The following is a 24,756-nucleotide window of genomic DNA, read 5'->3' as shown; positions in this document are numbered from 1 at the left end:
GTTACTCGTAAGATTAAGTTTATATAAAATTAAAATTAGATGGCTAATAGGTATGGCAAACACAACTCAGCGTCTGACCCTCAGTGTATTTGGTATTCTACCAATATTACATGTTGTTGGTAACTCCATCTTTCCCTCCATTGGGAAAAACCATTTCTCTGTCTCTGTCTCTGTCTCTGTCTCTGTCTCTCTCTCTTCTGAGACAGAGTTTCTCTGTGAAACAGTCATGGCTTTCCTAGAATTCACTTTGCATACCAGACTGGCCTTGAACTCACAGAGATCCACCCTCCTCTGCCTCCCAGGTGCTGGGACTAAAGGCACGCACCACCACCACCCAGCTGGGAGTAAACATCTTAGAATCATCCTTGACTCTTTCTTTGCTCACACCTCATGTCCCATCCCATCAGCCAATCCTGCTGGTTACTTTTTGATGACATCTCCACATTCTCAGCAAGTCTGTGCCCTCCTCCACCTCCATCCACCCTGGTTCAAGTCACTTTACCCATTGCTTTTCTTACAAAGAACATCTGAAGCAGGGGAGAATCTGTTTTATGCCATTGTTTGAAGGTACAGCTTTCCCTGGCAAGGGAGATTCGACAGTAGGAGCAGCTGGTGGCAGGAGAATGACTCTGCTTGCTTCCATTGTGGTGGATCAGGAAGCAGAAAGGGATTGACCTGGAAGTGGACCTGTGCTGTGACACACAGAGTTCTCCCTGCTTCCCAGGAACTCACTTCCTCCATCTAGGCCTCACCTCCTAAATGCTTCTCAACTTCTCAAAGTAGAATTGTGAGCTGGGAGAGTTAAATGTTCAGGTACAGGAGTCTGTGAGGGACATTTCACATCCGAACTGTAAGACTTCCCCTAGGGTCTCATGTGATGTATGCAGCAGCGTCCTAACTAGCTGTTGTACTTCTGCTAGTCCCCACACTGTGGTGCATTTAGCATGCTGGTTTATGTCACGCCCAATCTAAACTTCTCCCTTCACTTTCTTTCTCACTCAAAAAGACCAAGGATGCCCAGTGCAACCCATGCCCATCACTTCCCTTTGATGCTCTCATCTCTGCCAGCTCCTTGTCCAGCTGCCACCTTCTTCTAAGAGCTACTGTGACAGCAGCTATTCCTGGTCTCCATACCTGCCACAAGTCACTTCCTTGGCTGACATTTCTTCATGGTTCCTAACCCCACAGGCTGTATTGTTTGTCGAAGATGAATAACACATCCATGAACAAACATGCTCACATAGACACATGGGTCATAGTAACTGGAGCCCAGTAAATGCGTTAAATTCTCTCCATTTTATTTATGTTTATATCTTTGTGCTTAGAAAGTGTCTAATATCTGACAGGGACCTGATGAAGATTTGTTGAATAAATTAATGAATGACATCAGCTTGAAGTCGGTGTTTGGATTCAGAGCCTACCCAACTGTTCAGATTCTTCAGTGGTTCCTTGTCTTGTTTTGTTGTTGTTGTTGCTATGACACTCATTAAAAATAGAAGCTAGATTAATCCAGCTTATATAATTTGTAGAAAAGAAAGATTTTTTATTTTATTTGATGATTTTTGACAATGTCATACATACATAGATTTTTTTTAAAAAAAATTCTTTGTGTGTGTGACTGTTTTGGCTGCACATGTGTCTGTGTAGTGCGTGTGGGGGGCGGGGGGTGCCCCCACTGTTGACAAAAAAAGGACACCAGATTATCTAGAACCGGATTTAAAGATGGTTGTTATAGCTGCTGTGAGGGTGCGGGGAATCAAACCCGGGTCCTCTGGAAGAGCAACCAGTGCTTTTGACCCCTGAGCCATCTCTCCAGCTCCCTACACATCACATGTTTTGATCAAGCTGTCCCAATCTCTCCTCTCTGACTCATCCTGTGTTTCCCCTTTGCAGTTCTCCCCATGCACCTCCTTCTCTACTCTGTATGTCTGAGAACAGAAGGGAAAGAGCAAGCTGGACAATGTGCACAACAATGGTTTGCTTTTTCCATACTAATCAACTGTGCACCAACATACTGGTCTGCTGTGCACCGATATACTGGTCTGCTGTGCACCAATATACTGGTCAGCTGTGCACTGACATTCTGGTCTGTTGTGCACCGACATACTGCTCTGCTGTGCACCGACCAGAGGACGGCTTCCTCTGTTCAGCAGGAGTGAGCCGAGCAGTTCATGGTGGATATTAAAGCCATAAAAGCTCTTTCCAGACAACATCTGACTATCATTATTAGCTTTCTGTTTTTATGGGACTGGGGATCCAGCCTGGGATCTCACCTCTGCGTGGTAGACAGGTGAGCTACATGGTGCTTTGGGTTGTACGAACAGCTCCACACTTAGATACATAAGTGAAGACTATACAATGAAGAAGGCTGAGAAATAAGTTACATGATAGGGAAGGCCAGTTTTGCAGGTTTGTATACCTTTATACATCTTTGGATTTTCCTTAAAGGGACTAGGAATCCGTGGAAGGGCTTTAGGCAGAACAAAGATGTGGTCAGATGAGCGTCTAAAGATGCCCCAGCGCTTAGGCAGAAAGCAGATTAAAGAGGTTACACCGAAAACAAAGAACTCAGAACTGCAGACAGCGCTGGTGTAGGCTAGAGTGGCCGATTCCCGCAGAGAAATAAAGACCTCCTGGGCTTGGCTTACAGAGCAAAGTGCGCAGATTTTCTGTATAGTGTTAAAGAGAGCATTTTCTCTTTTTAAAAAAGAAAGTGGTGTGTGTGTGTGTGTGTGTGTGTGTGTGTGTGTATGAGTGTATGTGTCTGTGCATGGTAGAGGTCTATGTTGTGTGTCTTCTTGTATTGTCTACCTTATTTTTAAAGGTTTGTTTTATGTGTGTGTGTGAAAGACTCAGAGAGCTTATGTGTTTGCATGAATAACTGAATTAAACCTATTTACTAAATTAATATATATGATAACATATGAGTATTAATTAGGGGGTAAAAAACAGTGATTTCATTTTTGGGTGAATAGTTTTTTTCATTTAACTATTTTCTGATGTGTTTTCCATGCCTTTGGTACTGTTGGACGTTATCATTTTAACGATGGATTGTTTTCAGTTTGGAGGGAGGACATGGCTGAAGCAGCCACCTGCATCCCTTGTGTGTTGCTACTGGTTGCTTCAGAGAACTCCATGCCTATGTGTTTGCATCTTTCTTGAATTATTTTCTAGGGGCTGGGGAGTCCCAGAACTTTCGTTTTTGGGTCAAAGCATAGGCATCACTGTGTGTCTAGAATGGCTGTGTTAATTTATACCATTGGTCTGTGTTGCCACTGCTAATTTATTGCCTATGGATGCTTTTTAAGTTTTTCAAATTCTCTTTACACACTTTGCTTTATGATTAACTACCCTATTATTTTGCTGATATTTTTTCTTGCAGTGAGCTTAAACTGCTCCTTGATACCTACACTGCTGTTTTGTCCAAATTAGCATTTTCACTTAAAACCCAAATGGCACATATAGATGAAAAGAAATCCTGTTGTTTCTGTAATAATTTTTTTCCGTCATAAAATATACTGTCTTGGTTAGGGTTTCTGTCACTGTGAAGAGACACCATGCCATAGTAACTCTTTTTTTTTTTTTGGTTTTTCGAGACAGGGTTTCTCTGTAGCTTTGGTGCCTGTCCTGGAACTAGCTCTTGTAGACCAGGCTGGCCTCGAACTCCCAGAGATCAGCCTGCCTCTGCCTCCTGAGTGCTGGGATTAAAGGTGTGCACCACCATCGCCCGGCCATAGTAACTCTTTTTTTTTCTTTTTTTTTTAAAATTTATTTATTTATTAAAGATTTCTGTCTCTTCCCCGCCACCGCCTCCCATTTCCCTTTCCCTCCCCCAATCAAGTCCCCCTCCCTCCTCAGCCCGAAGAGCAATCAAGGTTCCCTGCCCTGTGGGAAGTCCAAGGAACCCCCACCTCCATCCAGTTCTAGTAAGGTGAGCATCCAAACTGCCTAGGCTCCTACAAAGCCAGTACATGCAGTAGGATCAGAAACCCATTGCCATTGTTCTTGAGTTCTCAGTAGTCCTCATTGTCTGCTATGTTCAGCAAGTCCGGTTTTATCCCAGGCTTTTTCAGACCCAGGCCAGCTGGCCTTGGTGAGTTCCCAATAGAACATCCCCATTGTCTCCGTGTGTGGGTGCACCCCTTGCAGTCCTGAGTTCCTTGCTCGTGCTCTCTCTCCTTCTGCTCCTGATTTGGACCTTGAGATTTCTGTCCGGTGCTCCAATGTGGGTCTCTGTCTCTGTCTCCTTTCATCGCCTGATGAAGGTTAATATTCAGGAGGATGGCTATATGTTTTTCTTATATCATCGCCGGGCCATAGTAACTCTTATAAAAGAAAAACGTTTAATTGGGCTGGCGTACATTTTCAGAGGTTTAGTCCGTTATCATCATGGTGGGACATGGTGGCATGCAGGCAGACATGGTGCTGGAGAAGGAGCTGAGAGTCCTACATCTTGGCTTACTGACAACAGGAAGTAGACTGTCTCAATGGGTGTGGCTTGAGCATATATGAGACCTCAAAGCCTGTCTCCACTTTCTCCAACAAGCCCACACTTACTTCAACAAGGCCACACCTCCTAATAGTGTACTCCCTTTTGGGGCCATTTTCTTTCAAACTACCACATACAACTTTCTGAACTGGCTCGTTGTTCTGTAAAGTGGTGTTGGCAGCTGCCAACAAGCTAGGATGGGGCAGTGCTGAAGAGCGCCCTCTGGTGAGCTTCAGGTACCAGCTTCTGAGGCTCCTCACTGGCGAGTTGGGAGGAGCTGAGCCAGCATACTCCCAAGCACTAACGTTCTGCACTCCCCACAGGCCTGGACACTTACCTGTCCTGCTCTCAGGTGTGTGCCGGGCCAGTGCTATTCTGCTGTCACAGGAGAATGTGCAGTTACCGGCCAGCAGGACGGAAAGGACCTATTGCTTCACTCACCCTGTCCCTGTGCCTGCCGGCTTACACTCCTCTCTCTTGATTTCCGCATTGTATGGGCCAATGACACCTCCATAGATGTTGGGGAATCTTTAGACTTCAGCATTTTATCTGTCTTAGAGGGACAGAGGACCTGACTTTGGGAGGGTAGAGTCAGCTAGAGTGAAGGGCAGGGCACTCACGGTGAGTCCAAGTGATCAGTGTACCAGGAGTCTGTCAGCCTGGACTCTAAACTTGTTTCCAGCTGATAATTAAATGAGAGAGGATATGGAAAGTGGAGGACTTGCCTGTGGTACTTCCCAAGTCATTAGCGATGCATGCTTGGACTTTGAGACTTCTGCCAAGAACACTGGAGGACTGAAGGAAAACAAGATAGAGTATGGAGCCTTGTCAGCGCAAACACTTCTTACACACTTTAGAGTCCTGGATTAGTGTCCTTAGGACCTCAATTTCAGAAACCCTCTCTTAAGACTGAAGTTGATGCCAGTGAATTAAAATCAAAGCTTGAGCTGGACACTGAAATAGATGAGCTGGGAAGCAGTGGTCCAGATGGACGCACACACTATTGCAATGAGGTGTCTCTGTTCAGAGCCCATAAACAAGATGCTCACTTCCTACAGGGACTTTGACCCTTTACACCAGTTTGTGCATCTCCGGGGGTTTAACTTTCCTAGGGAAATCCTGATGTCCATGTTAACAGTTCATTTTCCAGAGCACAGCAAATGAAGTTGGCTTCTGGCTTGTTTCGGGTAACTCCAGAGCTCAGGTAGATGCCTAAGTTCACCATTGCTGTGTCTCTGTCCTCATAATGCAGTGTGATACTTTTCATGCCTCAGCTTTGCCAGGGGGAGTCATTGAGATAATGCATTCAGAAGGCTCAGCTTCCTGCAATAGGTAGAGGAGAAATTCAGAGCCTGCTAGCTGTTGGTATTCATATTCTGATGGGGAAAAATACTTGGTTTGTTTTGGGGAACTTTCCGGAGATTGGGGAGGGGTAGGAGAAAAGAGACTTAAGTCAGGACTATGTGGCTGAGGTTATAGTGAGGATACTGCCTGGGGAAGAGAGAGTCGATCTGCACGTAGGAAATAAGTGCTGGTAAGATGGAAGACATCCATGACCTACCCGCGTCCCTACATGCAGTGGGTGCTTTAGCCTCCTTAACAGGAGAGTTATGAAAAATTCAATACCATCCCAAGGTTAAAGAGTGATGCCCACATTCCGAAGGAGGAGGCTATTTTCAATGGCATCTACATTGAGTATGGGACAGCAATTCTAGCCTTAATATGGACACTAGAAATTTGGTGGAAGGGATTTAAGAAGCCTCAGGCTAACATTCTAATATAAGTTTAGTGAAGTAAGATTTTCCTTTTGGCAAAAGAGGGAATAAATGGGATTCTTACATGAGGCTTATCCGTCCCACTGTGTCCCCAAGCAGGAACTTGTCAGATGGCTTTTTATGTTCATCAAAGATGGCCCAGAGCTAAGACTTGAAAAGTTGTATCACAGAGAGATTAGTAAATCAGGCCACTTACAACCCAAATGTGGCTCACTGCTTAAGTCTGTAAGTTGGGGCTGGAGCAAAGGCTCAGAAATTAAAAGCAGTTGCTGCTCTTCCAGAGAACCTGCTTTGGTTGTCAGCACCCATGCTGTGCAGTTTACAAATGATCACCTCCAAATTAGGGGCTTTGAAGATGCTTCCAAAGGTTTGTCGTCTTCACATCTGGAATCTTAGTGGGCCCGTTAATCTCCGTTGCTGTAGCTGTGGTGAAAGGAGCCTAAAAGAGTGTGAAAGAACTCCTGATCGTGATCGTGGTCCTGGAGGGCTCCATCCGTGAGTGCTTAGCTCTCTGTCTCTGGGTCTGTGGTAAGAACAGAACATTATAGCGGTGGGATGGTGTCACAGAGGATGTTAACCTTATAGGACCAGAAGGCAGGGAATTCATGGTGCACAAGAAGCAGGGTAGATCTCTAAAAGGCTGAAGCTGAGGCAAGATATAACCTTTAAGGTCTCACTTCTTGCAGTTCAGGCCAACCTATGAATGTTTCCATCATCTCTCAATGATGGCATCAAATTGAGAATCCACAGGGCTTAATTCACTAATGGAGGTCAAGTCCTGATGTGTCAGTCATTTCCCAGAAGCCCATTGGCTGGTAACCAAGGGCCCAGTGTGCAAACATGTGAGGCACACTTCATATTTCATCTGTAGCATGGTGACTCCCATCTGTTTCCTTTTGAAGACGTTTGGTAATGTCTGCTGACAACTCTAGTTATTGTCCAGGGTGAGGAGGATGCCACCATGGCATTTGATAGATAGAGACCAGAACTGTTAGTAGCTATCTTACATAACACAGACAGTCCCCTCCTTAAAAATAAATAAATAAAATGACTTATCTAATGCCGTGGGACAATGGTCTTCTACCCTGTAAAGATTTGTCATTTGTATTTTAATAAAATGCTGATTGGCCAGTAGCCAGGCAGGAAGTATAGGCAGGTGTAGGGATAAGTCCAAGTCCAGCCCATTGGGGGCGTGTTTGCCTCGGGCTAATGTTTACCTATAAATTTGCCGGGTGTGTGCCCAGCTGCCCCTTCTGCTTCCTGATCTCTGCGGGAACCCTGGTACTGTAAGTCTATTTCCCCATTAAAGTTGTATATATTTTTTTTAACAGTCTGTCTGTATTCATTTAGCCGTTACAGGCAGGGCAATGATAACAGGAGAATTCTGGGAAGAGGAAAGGTGCAGTCTGTAGCTGTCATCCAGACACAGAGGAAGCAAGATGAGATAAGAATAATGAGCTAATTTAAAATGTGAGAATTAGTTAATAAGAAACCTGAGCTAATAGGCCAACCAGTTTATGATTAATGTAGACCTCTGTGTGTTTCTTTGGGACTGAATGGCTGTGGGACTATGTGGGACAGAAATCTCAGTCAACAATCTACCCTTAAGAGGCAGAGGTAGGAAGACTTTCCAGAAGTTTGAGATCAGCCAGAGACACATGGTGAGAACTCCTGCAACCCAAATCATTGATATTATATATCTCAATCTCAACATGAAATCTCCGACACCAAACTCTCTGCTAATAATACATTTATCACTAACTACTAACTGTTTATGGCCAGTGAACCTACTCAGGTACATGCCATGTTCTCTGGACAGAGTGAGGGCAGCAGTTGAAAATGGAAACTCAGCTTTTTAATAGTCCTCACACATCATATTTCACCTCAGTGTCTGTCTCTGGAACTAAGATGACAACTGACATGTTGTATTAAACACCACAGAGTGCCTCTTGTTACAACCTCCCTTCATCTCAGAGTCTCATCGCGACTGGACAATTCTCTTTTTGTAAAATTTGTTATTGCACTTATTAATTAATTTATTTTTTCATGGGTGAGTGTGTAGGTGATATAAAGATGCCAGAGGAAACCTTGCAGGACTCAGCTCTCTTCTTCCTCCATGTGGGTCCCAGGGGTCAAACTCAGGTTGTTAGACTCAGCAGCAAGGGCCTTTATCCAGTGACCCATCATCCTATCAGCACTAACCCTTACTGGAAAATTCCATGTTGTCAGTCCCAGGTGGGAAACCCTGTACTGTCTGAAAGAGCATTACACTGAAGAGTGACTTTATTTGGCCTGATCCCAGGAGGTACTGATTTAGTAGACTTAAGTCTTCTCCCTAGGATTCCGCATAGTGAGGAATTCTCATGAGTGAGGCTAGAGCACACTTGGAGCCACTGATGGTTAATGGAACAGAGGAAGGATATGGAATGCCCTAATTCTGTTGAAGTTCTGTACTGTTTAGTTACATATCAGGTACTTGCACAGTGAAATTTGTCAGCCCAACCTGCTCTTTCTTATGCTAAGTCAGACTGTTCTCATTTCCTGAATGGCAAGTGTGGTTCAATCTCCTTTACATCTAGCTTACAGCCAGGCTGCACTGAATTTATTTTCTGTTTAGGTTTTCATTTAAAAAATGATATGTGTGTATATGTCTCTGTGTTGGGTATGTGTGTATGGGTTCAGTTCCCAAGAAGGCCAAAAGAAGGTGTTGAATCCCTTGGAGCAGGAGATATAGACTGTTGTGAGCCACTTGATGTGGGCGCTGGGAACTGAACTCAGCTCCTCTGTAAGAGCAGCAGGTGCTCTTAACCACTGAGCAGTTCCTCCAGCTCCTGTGTATAACTTATACAACATTATTATTGCTGTTATATTGATATAGCATTGCACTTTTATGCCTTAGTGTTTAATAAAACGAAGAGAGAGGCACGGAGCGAGAAACAAAAGCCGGCTAAGCTTCATACAGATGGGTCAAAGACAGTGCTCAATAGAGGTCTTAAGCTTGTATGAGGTCTTAAGGTCTTAGGGCTCTTTAGCTTGTATGCAACAGCTTCTGGAAGGGAGCTAGGCAAGCCCCAGTTTGCCTGAGAAGAAAGTGAACAGATCTCCGAAGTTAAAAATGCTCTCATTAAAAACAAGTGGGTCTGAAAAGTGGAGATGTAATTAGGAAATTTAAGATATCCTTCTTTGGGAAAGTATCGTTTTCTTGCAGCCGGAGTATTTTATTTTTATTTTTACCTCTAGAATGTTCACTTCTGAGCCCATTTCAGAGGCACATGCAGAAACAGGAGGTTGCCAATAATAAGTAAGAAACCTTTTCCACACACTTGATTTGAACGAGCAAGTGACAGTCGTTGCCGCTGTAATTACAGTCCTTGGTGGCAGGACAATTTTAGGGAGCCAAGCGCCTCATCTGCTCTTCAGACTTAATGGGGATGTTGATGGGGCTCTTCTGCCAAGAGCAGCACCCAGAATGCTAATTTTCATAGGGGGGTCTCCACCCCGAAAAGGACTTTTGTGCACAAATCTACCTGTCGCTTTAAATTGTCTTTTTACGGTTATTGGGTGTTTTATTAGCTTGTGATTTAATGACCAGAAGGAGAGGGTGCAGGGGTGAGGGCAAGGGAGGACTGGATAAAAATGTAGATTTAGGGTTGGGCTATAAACATTCTTACATTGCATTTAACTATTAAACATCTTGTTTTGACTCAGGGTCTCACTATGTACCCCCTTTGGCCTAGAACCCCCTTTATAGATCAATGTACATAATATATATGTATATATACATGTATGTTTGCATACACACACACACACACACACACACACACACACACACACACACTCTGAACTCAGAGATCTGCTACCTCTTCCTTCCAGTACTGGGATCAAAGGTGTGTGCTAGTAGGCCTAGCAACATTTTTTTGAGGTAAGTATATATATATATATATATATATATATATATATATATATATATATATACACACATTTGGTTGTAGATTTATGCTACACTAAGATTCGCTATCTTTTGCCTAGTTTTCCTGGCAAAATCTCCTCCCAAAATACAGAAAAATAAGAACAAGCTGCTGACATTGATACAATAAAAATCAGAGCGGTTCCTTACTACCAGACTCTATGGCGTCACACCAATTTCCCTTCACCTCCTGTGTCTACTTCCAACAACCTCCGAAGTTGTCCCCTAGTCCTATCGTTTTGTCCTGTTAAGAACATGGATAGAGATGCAGACATAACTTGCTGGTGGGACATTTCCTTGGCATGCACAAGGTGTTGGTTTCCAGCTAGATATAAAGTGCTGTAGTATGAGTTGTGTTTTCTCTGAGGATGTGTGCATGCGTATAGTGTATGCACATGTGTGTGTGTACTGATGTGCATGTCTAAAGCCAGAGATCAGAGTTGGGTGCCCTTATCTGTCTCTGCCTTATGCCCTTGAGGAAGAGTTTTTCACTCAACTAGGGGGGAGGCAAGCAGCCAGCAAGCTCCAGAATCCTCTTCTCCTCACCTCCAACAGCACAGGCATTTCAGATACCCCTGACGCCATGCCCACATTTTACAGGCTGTTGGGTATTTGAACGCTGGTTCTCATCCTTACACTGGAAGTGTGAAAGTGCCCTTGCCCAATGAGCCACCTTCCCAGCCTGCTTTGCTTTGTTTACTCAGCCTCCTCCTCTGGAAAGTGACTCAGGTTGTTGCACATAACAAGAGGGCATTGTTTTTATTGCTAAGTAGTAGTCCAGGCTCTGGGTGTATTGTGGTTTAACCAGCCACCCACCGAAGTCCGTGGGGTTCATCCTAGATTCCAGCTGTTCTAAACAAAACTGCTGTAGATGTACAATGCAGCTTATTTTTTGTGAATATATAAGTGCATATCTGTATGATAAATTCTTAAGAGTACAAGAGTTCAAAATGAGTAAAAAATAGTGGGTTATTTATTTATTTAGTTTTTTAAACTGGAAATGTGTCTTAGGGGTAGGGGTAGTTGCTGCCATGCTTAAGGACCTGCGTTCAATTTCTGGAGCTTCAATAATTGAGGAGAGAACCAATTTCTGCAGGTCCCCTGACCTCCACATGTGTATTCGGGCACATGTGTGTATGTGTGCCTGTACATGTACACACACACACACACACACACACACACACACACACACACGGAGCAAGAGTAGAGGTGTTGATCAGTTTTCATTTGTGGTTTTTAAAGACAATCCCACCTTCTTTTACACAGTGACTGGGTCGTTTTAATCTCATTGTAAACGTCAGTAGTGTGTTGCTTAAGGAAATTCTTCGCATCCTATTGAGGATTGATGGGGATGTTTTTGTTGTTTGTTATTGTCGTCCTCGTTATCTTACTTCAGCCAGCCTGACGGGTATGCAGTGATGACCCTTCTGGGCTGCTTGAGTATCTGCTCTGATGACATCTTTATAAGTCCTCTGCTCATTTGGATTTTGTTTTTGTATTATTAGATCATTGGATATTTTCTTGTTGAGCAATGAATTATTGATCTCTTCCAGATACTGGCCTTGATCAAATGCATGCCATGCACATTCTTTCCCCAGTCTTTCTGGGCTTCTGTTTTCCTCCTTTAATGGGCTTTTTCACAGAGCAAACAGTTTTAATTTTGACAAAGCCCAGTCTTCCATCTTTGTATGTGCCAAGCTTCAGACATCAACTCCAAGTCCTTGGCGCAGACCTGGATCCCCAAGCATTTCAGTTTTGTAAAAGTTCTGGGCTGGAGAGATGGCTCACAACTGCCTGTACCTCCCACTCCAGGGGGTTCAGTGCCCTCCTCACGCTCCTCTTCAGACACCAGTGCACACACAGCATATAATCATGCATATACACCCTGTACTCCCGTCTCTCCCCTTCCTGTACTTTCTCCCTCCTCTCTCTCTGTGTATGTCCAGTTGCTCCATACGGTTTGTTGAAAGGTGATTTTTTACTTTTTCAAGTTGCTCTTCCAATTTATCTTTGCCTTTTTATATCACTTAGAAGATTCAGTAACTATGCAAGATGACAGCTAATAGAACTGGCTTTGGCTGTACTAATCCTTCTGAGTATTTAAGAAGTAGGAAAGTTGTAGGACTGGGAGGGTGAGGGCTCCATCAACAGAGCACTTGCTGTTCAAGGGTAACGGTGTGAATTCCATCCCCAGCTGGTGTAAAAATTGTGATGTGACCATCAAATTCTTCACATGCTGTGCTCAAAGGGGTACTTATAATCACAGTGTCTGGGGCGGGGTGGAGGTCAGAGAGAGGCAGATTCCCAAGACTCACTGGTTATCCAGCCTAGCATAATCTTGAGTTTTGGGTCATTTAGAAACTGTGTCTCAAAGAAAGTGTTTGACACCAGAGATTGCTATCCAGCCTCTACATGCACACACACACACACACACACACACACACACACACACACACCTGTACATACATACACACATTAAAAAAATAAAAGAACAAATTCTGTTTAACTAAGATATTACATTTTATTAAGCAAATAAAAACCCCAAACCTATTCTTATGACCCACAGCAAATATTGTTAACAATTGATGCTTCCTTTGTCTCTTTTTCATGCATTTTAGTATAATGATGGTCATGACATTGAGGTTTTATTAGGTCATTCCTGTAACACGTCACTAACATTTTTTTTTATTCTATTAGAAATTCCTTCTGATACTTGGTCCAAGTGAGCCACCAAAGTTAGTTGCTCCTAGATTGTGTACGTAGTGCAACTGTGGCCTAATTTACTATAAAACATCATGTACCATGTCTATACTGAGGTAGTGTCTAACATAATAATGGTACATTTTCTTGTATATGTGTAAGATGCACTATTTGTGAGAGATGTATATATATATATCATGTATCAGAATATGTATCACACACTTGTATGATTACTATATGGCTGCCTTTACTTTTAGTGTCTTTTATTCTGTGGCAATTTCATACATGCACATAATACATCTTGATCACATCTATCCCCAGTCCTTCCTAGTTCCTCCCCGACACTCTGCAGGATATCCTCACCACCCACATTCATGCCCTTTCATTTTGTCACTCTCTGAGCCCAATTAGTGCTGCATGCTAGACTGTTGACAGGTCTTGTTGGCTTGATCGTGGCCAGGTCTCATGCAGGTGACCACAGTTGCTGTGAATTCGTCAATGCCTCAGCCATGTCATGTCCAGAGGACAGCCTTTCGCCGCTCTCCTCCATGCTCAGTCTTTCCACCCCCTCTTCTGTGATGTTTCCTGAACCTTGTGGGGTCAGGGCAATTGATAGAGATGTCTGACTTGGGACTGAAAGTGCAGTAGTCTCTTGTTTCTGCGTTGCTGTTCACTGCAGAGACACTTCTCTTGCCGGGGGTGAGAGACGCTCAGATCTGAGTACAAATACAACATTTGGAAGCACTTTGACAACGTGACCATTTAGGAAAACAGCGCCAGAGGTTTCCTCCTAGAGTCTGTTATGTCTACTTGAACAAGTTGGGTTAAATTATCCATTAAGGGAAGCGTGATAACTTTGTCACTCCTTATTGCCAAATACTGAATAGTTTCTAATTCTTGCTGTGTTGAGTTACAATGTCCTACTGTGTATCCAGTAGCATCAGACCCTTCTTGACTCTATGTCCTGCTCTAAGTTTTGGAGAAGGGAGGAGTCATCTCAGCATCCCACCTGAAATGAGACAATGATATAGTTAAGTCCCTGGGACAGATGGGTAAACGGTATATAGCAAGATGCCTGACAGTTAGTAGCAAGCCCAGATTGCTCACTCTTCTGCCAGGTACTAGCGGATTTTTATTTCTGGAATTTTTCCTGAAATGTACTAGTGGTCCATATCAAAACATGGAGAAGTCCGCCCTCATGTACTTAACTTATTTGATTCCAGTAATTGCCTGAAGCATATAGTTTGCCCATAGTCCCAAGACTCTTACTGTCCGGAACTAACGTTCATTTCCGGTGTGTGAGCATTTCTTAGGTGAAAACACCAAAAGGAAATGTTTAAGCACAAATACCAGGAGCTACCACGTCTGAAATGCTGAGCTCTTGATGCATCTCCTTCTAGATTTATCAACGATGCTGGTTGGTGTTCAAGAAAGCTTCAAGCAAGGGTCCAAAGAGACTGGAGAAGTTCTCAGACGAGCGTGCCGCGTACTTCAGGTGTTACCACAAGGTAAGAGCCTGTGGCTGCCCCTTGCCAGACCTTGACTTGGAAGGAGGTAACTTTCACTTGCTGGGCAAACATCTAAATTATTGACCCATGTTCTGATTGTGTTTTTTTTATGTGAACAAAATATTGATAATGTAATATACTTGCTGCTTATTTAAAAAATGGTTAACGCCAGGCGGCAGTGGTGTACGCCTTTAATCCCAGCACTCGGGAGGCAGAGGCAGGTGGATCTCTGAGCTTGAGGCCAGCTTGGTCTACAGAAGTTAGTTCTAGGATGGGCTCCAAAGCTATAGAGAAACCTTATTTTGAAAAAAAAAAAACCAAAATAAAAACAAAAAACTGTTCCTGTGGTTCCTGGTCTTTTAAGGTTACTTTTCTTGGTTCTTGAGAAATTCATGCATACATCTAATGAATATGGTCATATCTGTTTTCCGCTGTAATTGGAGGCATGAACCTGGGGGAGGAGGGCCTAAAAATGAGGTAGATTATAGTCTCAAGCATTAGCCAGCTTTATTCAGAGCATCGGAAAGCTTATACTCTGAGGGTTAATAGAATCACATGAGAAAGGTGTTCAGTCACAATGACAAGCCACACATGGCAAAGGTGTTTTTTCCATGGTGGCATATGAATAACAGCTGAAATAAGCTCACACCTATCCGCTACACATGGGAGGAATGCAAAAACCCTTTTCAAGAGCAATTCTGTGTTTTGAAGACACTGAAGCCACAAGACTCTTGTGTTGTTTTCTTGACATTTTCTCACAAGCACTCAGAATTTTACAGGACTCCATTCCTGGACTGATAATATGCACCCCTATTTCCTCATCCACCTCCCCTCAAGTCACCCCTAACATGTTCCCCTTCATTCAACTTCACATCTTCCTTCCTTCCTTCCTTCCTTCCTTCCTTCCTTCCTTCCTTCCTTTTTCTCTTTCTCTCTTCTTCCTTCCTCCCCCCCCCAATCCACCAAATCCAATTAATGCTGCATATTTGTACATGGCGTGGGAACATCCCCTAGAACATAGATAACTGGGCCTGTAAAACCAGTTTATGTAAAACCAGTAAACTCATCAGTACTGAAACCTGGTTAGGTGGATGTAAGAAAAAGGCTTTCTTTTTTGTGCAGTTCTTACTCAAGTCCTGTGCTGTCTTCCTTATGCATGTTTAGTTTATATAAATATGGAATACAGTGGAGTGCCACTGACCTCTTGTATACTTTCTAAAGTCAAGCTCTGTGGTACCATTCTAAACTACTGGTACCCAACCAAGTGTTTCCAGATGTATTTGTTGCATGCCAATTTATCCAGAAAATAATGCCAAAGGCATGACTTGATTTACTTACTCTGGAGACCTTACCTTACAAGGTAGCTTTAGGTATCCAAAGTGGTATTTGGTTCATAATTAGGATACAAACTATAGACCAGAGTTCTCTATTAAAAGTGTGGTTGTCCTCAGCTTGTCTTGAGAATCTCTCTTCACTCCCCTCTTCTCCAAGGTTCCTTGTGACCTTTATTGAAAGAATTCCAATGAGTCAGAGTATATTGCAGAAGACAGATGTGATTTATGACAGAGTGCAGTGAAGGACTATCAAGGGGGCAATAGTAGGCAGCGGGCCAGAGGAACCACTGTGATGGTTTACATCATAGGCAGGGCTTATACTATTCCCAAAGCCTCCAGAACCATTAGCGTTCCCTGAGGGATGCTTTCCTGTACAGGGGATTAGATTGTCCCCTGCAGATAGACAACTAACCCTTAAGAGAGAGACACTGGCCTGCTGTTGCTCTTTACTGTAAAGCCTGCACTAGCCGGTATTCCTGTGACCATCTCCATCATTCTGGAAGTCATGTCTCTAGGGCTAACTCCCCTCCTGTTGACCATGATCAGAGGTCTGTAATTTCAATTCCTGGTTTCCTAAGATGTTCATTAAGAGGAGAGGAGGTGTGTATCCCCACAGACCTTTATTTCTGTCAGTGTCTGTTACCTAGGGATTGCCTCAGAACCTCAGCCAGGCTCTGCTTTATAATTCAACAGATATCTGTCCTATCTGATCATGGTATGTGACCACCCATGCCTTTCTAGCTTTCCTTGTGTGTATAAAGCTCCAAGTATTTCCAAGAATAATTCATTCCTTATGAGCCCCTACACTACCTTTCTGGGTGTAGGAAAATCCAAGAGAAAGAGACTAATAGGATGTATTTTTTTCCAGAAGGCATGAGTACACCTAACAGAAGGATACACCACTCTGTAGGGACCTTCCCAATCCTGTCCATCAGTACATGGTAAAAGCTCTGTGTTTGAAGTATGTGGATACTCCAGATACTTCCCACAGCCACTGCTGACACTTCTGGGGACCAAGTGGCTGGACCAGTGGAGTCTGACACCACTTCCCTTAGCCAATTCTTACAGCAGCTTGTAGGATCTCAGCATTGGTGTTCCTATGGTCTGTGCAGCCTCCTACGTCAGTTTGTGCAATCTCATCTTCTGGTGCTCCAGGGCCCTTGGCTCCAGGTGTCTTCACACATCTCTACGTCTGTGCTTTCCCTTTTCCCTGGAAGTCTGTTATTCCCACACAGCCCACTTCTTTACTTGGTTCAGGCATTATTCAAATTTCTTGTAGGTGATAGTTCTCCTTAACCCGTTTATTTAGGGAATCCCATCATGGCAGCACTCCTTTCCGGTTCTTCTTTCCCAATTTCATTAAGGCTCACTACTGTGATGTTCCTCACTAGGTGCTTCCCCCTCCCACACAAACCAAGATCCACAGCGACAGCAGGTTTTGTGTGGATGATTGCAGGCGCAGGAGGACATGCGTCTCAGTTATTAGTGTCTAAGAAAGGACAGGCAACTTAGTACTTTTTAAGTGTTAAGAAAAAGAATGATCAAAAGAAGCATCTGAAGCCAGGAAAAGGAATTTTGATTTGGAAGACATGGGTGGGCATGGTGATGGGACCAGAAAATTTCAGGACTTGGAAGTTTTAGAATGGATTTGAGCTCCATGTCCCTGGGCTAAAAAGGGTCCCTTGAACATGACAGGGGATAGGGAGGCTAAGGACATACTCACTTGCCCTACTTTGGACTTCTACCTGCTGGCATGTGATTTAATGTGCAAATCTTTGGGGACTGGGTAAGCTGAGTCCTCTTTCATCTATAATCATCATTAACCCAAGTTCAAAGCCTGGCACCAAGGAGGAATTATCTCCATTAAGCCTCCAAGCTCTTGATGACTTACTGTTGCCCATTCTTTCTCTTTACTCTTTCAGATCTGATGTGTTTAATATTAATCTCTTGAGGGCATATAAGTAATTCTGAGACGTGCATTTTTTATCTAAAGGCTGTGTAATTTATGAATCCCAATAAAAAAAATACCAAAGTTCCGCCTAGTACCCCGTGACCAGATTTCAGAATCTATTCCGATATAAAGAGGCCTCTAAGCGACAGCAGCAAATGTGTGTTGTGCTCTTTGATCCACACAGACACGGCATGGAGTCTGGTAGGACAACTCTGGTGTTTGCGAGCGTGCATCTCACTGTCTAGAATGTTATTTCTTAAAATGCCAGAGTCGAATGTTTGAATCCTTTTGGAGTTTGAACATAGAAGTTGACTGTAGAATTTTAAACCTTAGTGCTTGCTTCACTGAGCACATAGCTGAAGGTGTTAACGGAAAAGAAATGTATGACTACAAGACACACAGGGAAGAAATCATCGTTCACGTCTTAGCCTCCCTCCTGAAGTTCCCCTCAAGCATCCCGAGCTGCTGGAGATGCCATGAAATTGATTAACTGTAATTGTGACAATGTGAAGACTCCAGTGGCTTTAGACGGGGCCCCTGTGCTGCTGCTGAAATGCCAACTCCCTGTCTTTATTCAGGAAGGAAAGTGGCTGGCATTGGGCAGAAGGACACAGGGTTTCTTTCCATGCTTCACTTTGTGGAAAATGGGGAGTGACCAGGACAGACCAAGGGTGGAAGGGACAGGTCGTTTGCTTGTTTGGGAGGCCTGGGTCCTGTTCAGGCTTTGCCTCTCTGTCTGCCATACCGTACATCTCTTACCTAGTTGTTAGCCTCTCCTTCCCTTCCCCTCCCCCTTACCCCTCAGATCCCTACTTCCCCTCCCACCTCTCATTCTCCTCTCCTGCTCTCCTTTCTTCCCTCCTTCCTTCCTTCCTTCCTTCCTTCCTCCCTCCCTCCCTCTCTCCCTTCCTTCCTCCCTCCCTTCCTTTCTCCCTCCCTCCCTCCTTTCCTCCCTCCCTCTCTCTATCCCTCCCCCTCTCTCTTCTCTTTCCTTCTTTCCCTTTTCTTCCTTTTTTGTTCTTTCCCTGTCCTCCTCTCTCTTCTCCATTCCAAGACTTTCATACAACAAATAAATCTAGTTCTCCCAACCCCGCCGGAACATGCTCCTTTTCTGTGTGTCCTCATTTTCCAGCGTTCCCTGGACTCACTGTTGGGACAACAGAGAACAGTGAGGGCTAACGGCCCCCCTGTAGCCACACACGTGAATGCTTAAGAACCATGACCTTCTGATTGCATGACTTTGCCATTTTATCAGACCCTGTTAGGCATACTATTCTGCCTCATCCTCGTTACTGACTCGACCACTCTCGTGTTTCACTGGACTGAAGTCAGACTCTGTTCTTGGCGTTTGAGAAAATGGGCCTCTAGGTTCTCCACAGTGACCTATTGGCTAACGTTCTAAAAATCACGTCTCTGCAATCAATCTAATCTCTTGCTCTCCCTCTCTGTCTCCCTCTCTCCCTCTCTTGCTCTCTGTTCCCATGCCCCCTTCCCAATCTTCTGTGTATATATTTGTGTCAGAATTACTTCTGTGGTAATGAATTGATGCATTTATTTTCACTTAGTTTTCCTTCCTCTAAATACTTCCTCTTTTGATGTAGCTGGCTACAATGCCTTTTCGAAATCTCAGACAATATCCTAACCTTTTCTTTCAAAACTCAAGTATGCCCACTGTAGCTGTCATGCAGGAAATTACCGGCCAGGTCATGTTCTGAAAGTTTCCTTTCATGCAAGAGAGTGTGACTTCACATCTCCATAAGCTGAATTATCCTCATGTGTAGACGTGTTCTCCAGCTGGAAGTCCTTCCTGACTCACAGCTCTGGGTGTAGGGAGAGTAGGAGGGAAAGTTAACTGGGGTACAGCCCCTCATTTTACCCATTTTGTAGGCGAGGGGATACATGTGCTGACGTTCCCTAGAGCATGCTCGAACTGAGTTAATTCTCTCTTCACCTGAGCTTGATTCCAATCTGCTGTTTATGGCAGAGGCAACAAAGCACCCGGGATTCTCTCTCTTCATTTTCCCCTCCACTTCCAGCCTTTGGCCAAGTTTTCAGTCTTCCCTCTACGCAGAACCCCTACCTTTCCTGGTCCACGTGGAGAAAAGTGACAGTCTCTCACAATCTCTGCTTTGTGGGCTGCTTCCCTGTGGCTCTCTGAATCCAGTCTGAGTTAGCCTGATCAGTTGGGATCAGTTTGCACGGAAGCCCTGCTACACTGAACACCATGCCTTATGCTCACGGTGTTGTGTTGGGAGACGTTGCTTCTGTCCCTTAGTCTTCACAATGCTTGAAGTTATGCTTTAAGGCTTTTATAAAATCGCATGTCTTCTTTGGAATAAATGTCAAAAATTCTGAAAAGTTTATAATAAAACAGAAAGCAAAATCTGACCTTGGGCCCGCGTCTCTGTTTTCATAAAAATGACTAATAGATTAATAATAAATGCCTTTCAGACCATTTGCCCTATTAAATGTCTAGAAACCCATTTGCATACACATGTAGATTGTAGTTTCCAAGGGAAAATAGGGCAAGTCTCCTCCCTGGCGTTATGTGTAGGAAGACTCCAAACCCAGCTTTCTCATGCTCTTTGCATGTTGTGTTTAAGTTGTACTGACAATTCTTTTGATATTCAGAATATTCGGGCTTGTGACGTAAGTAGTGTGGCAGCATTGGCCACACTAGTCCCCTTTTCCCTGCCTCTTGAATACAAGGCTAAGCCGGTAATTTATAGTTATACTTCATTAATAAAACTCCAGAGTATAAACTACTCTTATTCCATTGCGATTCCTTCAACAAACTGATACACAGAAGAGTTTCTGACATTTCATTGATAAGAATTCCATCCTCATGAAGAACTTGCATCTCCTTGGTGTGAAAACCATGCTAACTCCTGCCTTCATTTCTAGCATGGTTATCTGGGGTCACACAACCACAGCTGGTTTATGAGGTACCCTGCACCCAGAATCTCCTCCCAACCACAGCCAGCTCATGCAAGTAACCCACACTGCAGAATCTGCTCATGCAGCTGCCTGCACCCAGAATCTCTTCTCCGAGCCTCAGATGCCTGTCACATTCACAGTTCAGAAACCTCTGTAAAAAGAGACGCACAGAACAAATGGGTTTATTCCTGTTATTTCACAGTGCACATAAAGACCACGCTTGGGGGAGACAGTTCAAATTTGTCACTCAGACAGGCTCAAGCCCAGTTTATTTTAAATGACCAAGGGCACAGGGGTATTTTTGGAGAGACAGAAAACCCACTAATACAGGGGTTGGGCTGCAACTGTCTAGACTTGTTCTTCCTTCAGAAGCTTTTTAGAAAGCTTTCGCCTAAAACCACTGTGTTCAGAGGCTCCGAGCAGAGACTCGTGAATGAACACAGTGCTTTGTCCTCGGGACTTTGCATTCAACTTGAGCACGCCTCGATATTTTGGTTCCTTTCTAAACATTGTCTCTGCCTTTCAGCCATTCTTATTCCTATAGAAAAGGCTGTAGGAAAAAGTTAAAAAGTTTTAGAATGTGTTACATAAAACTCTTTTGGAATTTTGAATAGAAGTGTTTATAAGAGTACCCTAAAATTTGAAGCACCATAATTATGTAGTAATATTAACTATAATTTAATTTAGTGGGTTACTTAGTAATACTTCGGGGCATGTGGTGGGGTGAGAAAGGGGTGGTTCATACTGTCTTCATTTTGAAGATGACCTACAAAAGCAAAAGGGGTTTGTGCCTCTCCATTTTCAGCAGGATAATGGCCTTCATTTTTCCCAAGAATGAAGGAATTTGAGGCTTCTGCAGAGATTTGCAATTTGCATACACAAAGTGAATTGCTCACTTAATTCATTCGGTCCCACAAGGGAAAAAATAATTAGGATTCAGCCAACAAAGGCAAGGCAGAAAATTGCCTTTTAGGCAGTGGTCTCATTTTCACTTGGTAAACATAAATAAATCATCGTCTGTAAATTACCATGAGTAGAAAACAGGCAAGATTAGAAGTCAGGTTCTGGTTTTCGAAATGGCTTCAGACTCTGCAACACACACACACACACACACACACACACACACACACACACCAGGACAGGGTTGGCTCTTCCCAGGCAGCGTCCACTAATGGTGTAATTCCGGCATGCATATCCCTGTTCCTCAAGGGACTATGCCTTAGAACATCCAATTGAGTAAATCTCCTGTTGAAACGCTAGATGAAATTTCAACCGTTTCTTCATCTAGTTGCAAAATAATCCATTTGGAAAATTGAATTGTGTAATTTGCGATTGTTTTCCAAGTTGCTATTGCAAAACCCTCTTAGCAGCAAATTAAACTTGGAAAGTATGGCCACTTTGCTAATTGCTGCCTGTTAAACATTTATTTCAATGAATGCCATCATTTATGATGAATAAGACATCTGGCCTGTAACTTTGAAACAGACAAATTAATTTGCAGTCTATGTTGGGTTATTTTAAGTCCGGTGGCATACTTAAAGATTTGTCAGGGCTTTGGGAGAGTTTGGTGTTTCTTTCCATGGACCCATGGTAATGTGGGTACTCATCAATTATTTCTTAAGTCTCTTCCTGTCTGTTCCCTAGACCACTCTAACTCAAGTGGAGATCTCAGTCACTCATTGGCCCATTGCCTGCTGGGCTCTCGTGGTGGCATTTCTTGTCCTCTGCTCTGATTCCTGCCCTCCCTAAGGTGAAGGCACAATAAATGGATAAATGGTCATTATAGCCACACACAGCTCCCACCTCATGCCATTTGTCATAGATTTCAATGGTCCTGGAGGCCCATTGCACTGGAAACCCCTGACCCACACAATAACCATTATAATACACACATACACACAGACACGCCTATAAAATTCACACAGACACACATACACACAGATACACACAGTCAAACCTACAATATACACACAGACACCACCCACAAACATACACAGACACATACACACACAGATTCCCCCCAGACACACAATACACACACATATACAGATACACATACATATACACACAGACCCTACCTCAAACACATAACACACACAGACACACACACATACACAGACACGTACGCATACAGATCCCCCCACAGACACATAGCAAACACATACACAGATACATACACACACAGGTTTTTCTACAGACATACAACATACACATACACACATACACAGACACATGCACAGACACATAGCACACACATACACAGATACATACATACACAGGTTTTTCTACAGACATACAACATACACATACACACATACACAGACACACAGTCACACAATACATACAGACATACATATATGGATCCCCGCACCATATACACACAGAGACATACAATAGACACACACACACATACACTTAACTCACAGATTTCTCCCTTCCCCATACCCATACTGCCTTTCAGCTTCTGTGATAAAACACTGTCCTAAAGCAACTTGGGGGAGGTAAAGGTTAACCTCAGCTTACAGGTTATAGTGCAAGATGACTAATTTATTTTGCTTGGAAATCCATCTGTTTTCTTTGCCTGTTGAACCCCTGCCCCTCCCCAAACTCCGCCATGGGATCCCCTAGTCCTAACTGAAGAACTTGCTTCTTTGATGCTTTACATTTCTCTGATGGTGTGGGGAGCTTAGCAGAGTGGGCTACTCATCAGCGTTTGAATTTGTCTGTTCTTTACCAGTGCGGAGACAAGTTAACATCCTCAGGCTCAACTTTCTTATCTAGTCAATACAAAAATGATGACAGAATTGAAAGCTATATTGATATGAAGTAGCTATAACTCAATACTTGGTATATTGATTGGGAATCAGATAAATGTACCCACAGACATTGTTATAAAGACTTCATTATATTGTCCCTTACAATACTTAACAGATGGCCCCAGTCAAGGCTGAGAGTCCATTCCTTACTCTGGGAGTTTTGGGATCTTTGTAGGTACACTCCTGGACACCCCCTGCCCTGACTTTTGTCCACTCACTGAGACTTGATCTATGTAGTTCTTGGGAGTCTGCCTGCCTGGAGTACAGTCCAGTGTTGCCACCACTGGTTAGGAATAAACTAACCCTGAGCACCTTTTAAAAAATTGTAATATTGCACTGTACATTTTTCTCCTCTCCCCTCCCTTCCTCCCTTCTCCCCTTTTGTCCTCTTCTATGTTTCCCATGCTTCCAGTTTACTCAGGAGATCTTGTCTTTTTCTCTTCTCTATGTAGATCCATGAATGTCTCTCTTATAGTCCTCTTTGTTACCTAGGCTCTCTGGGATTATGGATTGCAGTATCCAAAAGCCACTTATGGGTGTCTGTATGTTATATTTGTCTTTCTGAGTCTGAGTTATCTCACTAAATATGTTTTTTTTAGATCCATCTACTTGCTTGCAAATATCAAGCTGTCATTACTTTTTACCACTGAGTAGTGCTCCATTGTATAAATGTACCGCATTTTCTTTATCCATTCCTGAGCCCAGTGTCAACCCCATCAGTCTTTTAGAATGTTCTATTTCATATAGGTCCTAGTTAGTGTTCAGCACTGATATTACAAAGCTAAACTGGGTGGATGACCCTGTCACTTCTCTAGTGAGAGAGAGAAGGATGCAAAGAAATCTATAAAGAAAACAATCTCAGTGTTGGTGTACATGGCAAATGCCAGAGAGAAAGTAGTCAGTGGCAAGAAAGGGAGTGGCAAGGATGGGCAAAGAGGACCATGACCTTTTCATTTGTTTGTTTAAAACATAATTTTTATTGATCCCTTTGGGATTTCACATCACACACCACAACCCCACTCATTTCCTAGTCCCTTGATATCTACCCTTCATCCTGGCAGTGTCTGCCTGCAAATGAAAATTTAAAAAAATTAATTAACAAAAAGAAAACAAAAATCCACTTCACTCTTCCATCTTTCCACTCTCCATCATCTCTTCATTCATCTTAGTGGCCTTGGGAGCTGCAGTGTGTTGGAGGAGGCCGCTAGTTAGTTCCCGGCTGCTTACCCCGAAATAATCACACAGGAACTGTATTATTTAAATCACTGCTTGGTCCATT

At 43.4% G+C, this 24,756-nt stretch overlaps 1 protein-coding gene across 1 annotated transcript in view; it reads left to right on the top strand.

The window, feature by feature from the left end:
• Window positions 1-24,756, top strand: part of Dok5 (docking protein 5) — a 148,152-nt gene that overhangs the window by 54,932 nt on the left and 68,464 nt on the right. The window contains exon 2 of the mRNA XM_041641795.1: window positions 14,332-14,439. Coding sequence (XP_041497729.1) covers window positions 14,332-14,439 — 108 coding nt within the window. The remainder of the gene's footprint in view (window positions 1-14,331; window positions 14,440-24,756) is intronic.

Source organism: Microtus oregoni, unplaced genomic scaffold, assembly GCF_018167655.1.
Source record: "Microtus oregoni isolate MIOR12 unplaced genomic scaffold, Mior012 000071F_ref0000514, whole genome shotgun sequence".
Classification (NCBI taxonomy): domain Eukaryota; kingdom Metazoa; phylum Chordata; class Mammalia; order Rodentia; family Cricetidae; genus Microtus; species Microtus oregoni.
Note: the sequence above shows the minus strand (reverse complement) of the source record. Positions and strands in the feature narration are given on the sequence as shown.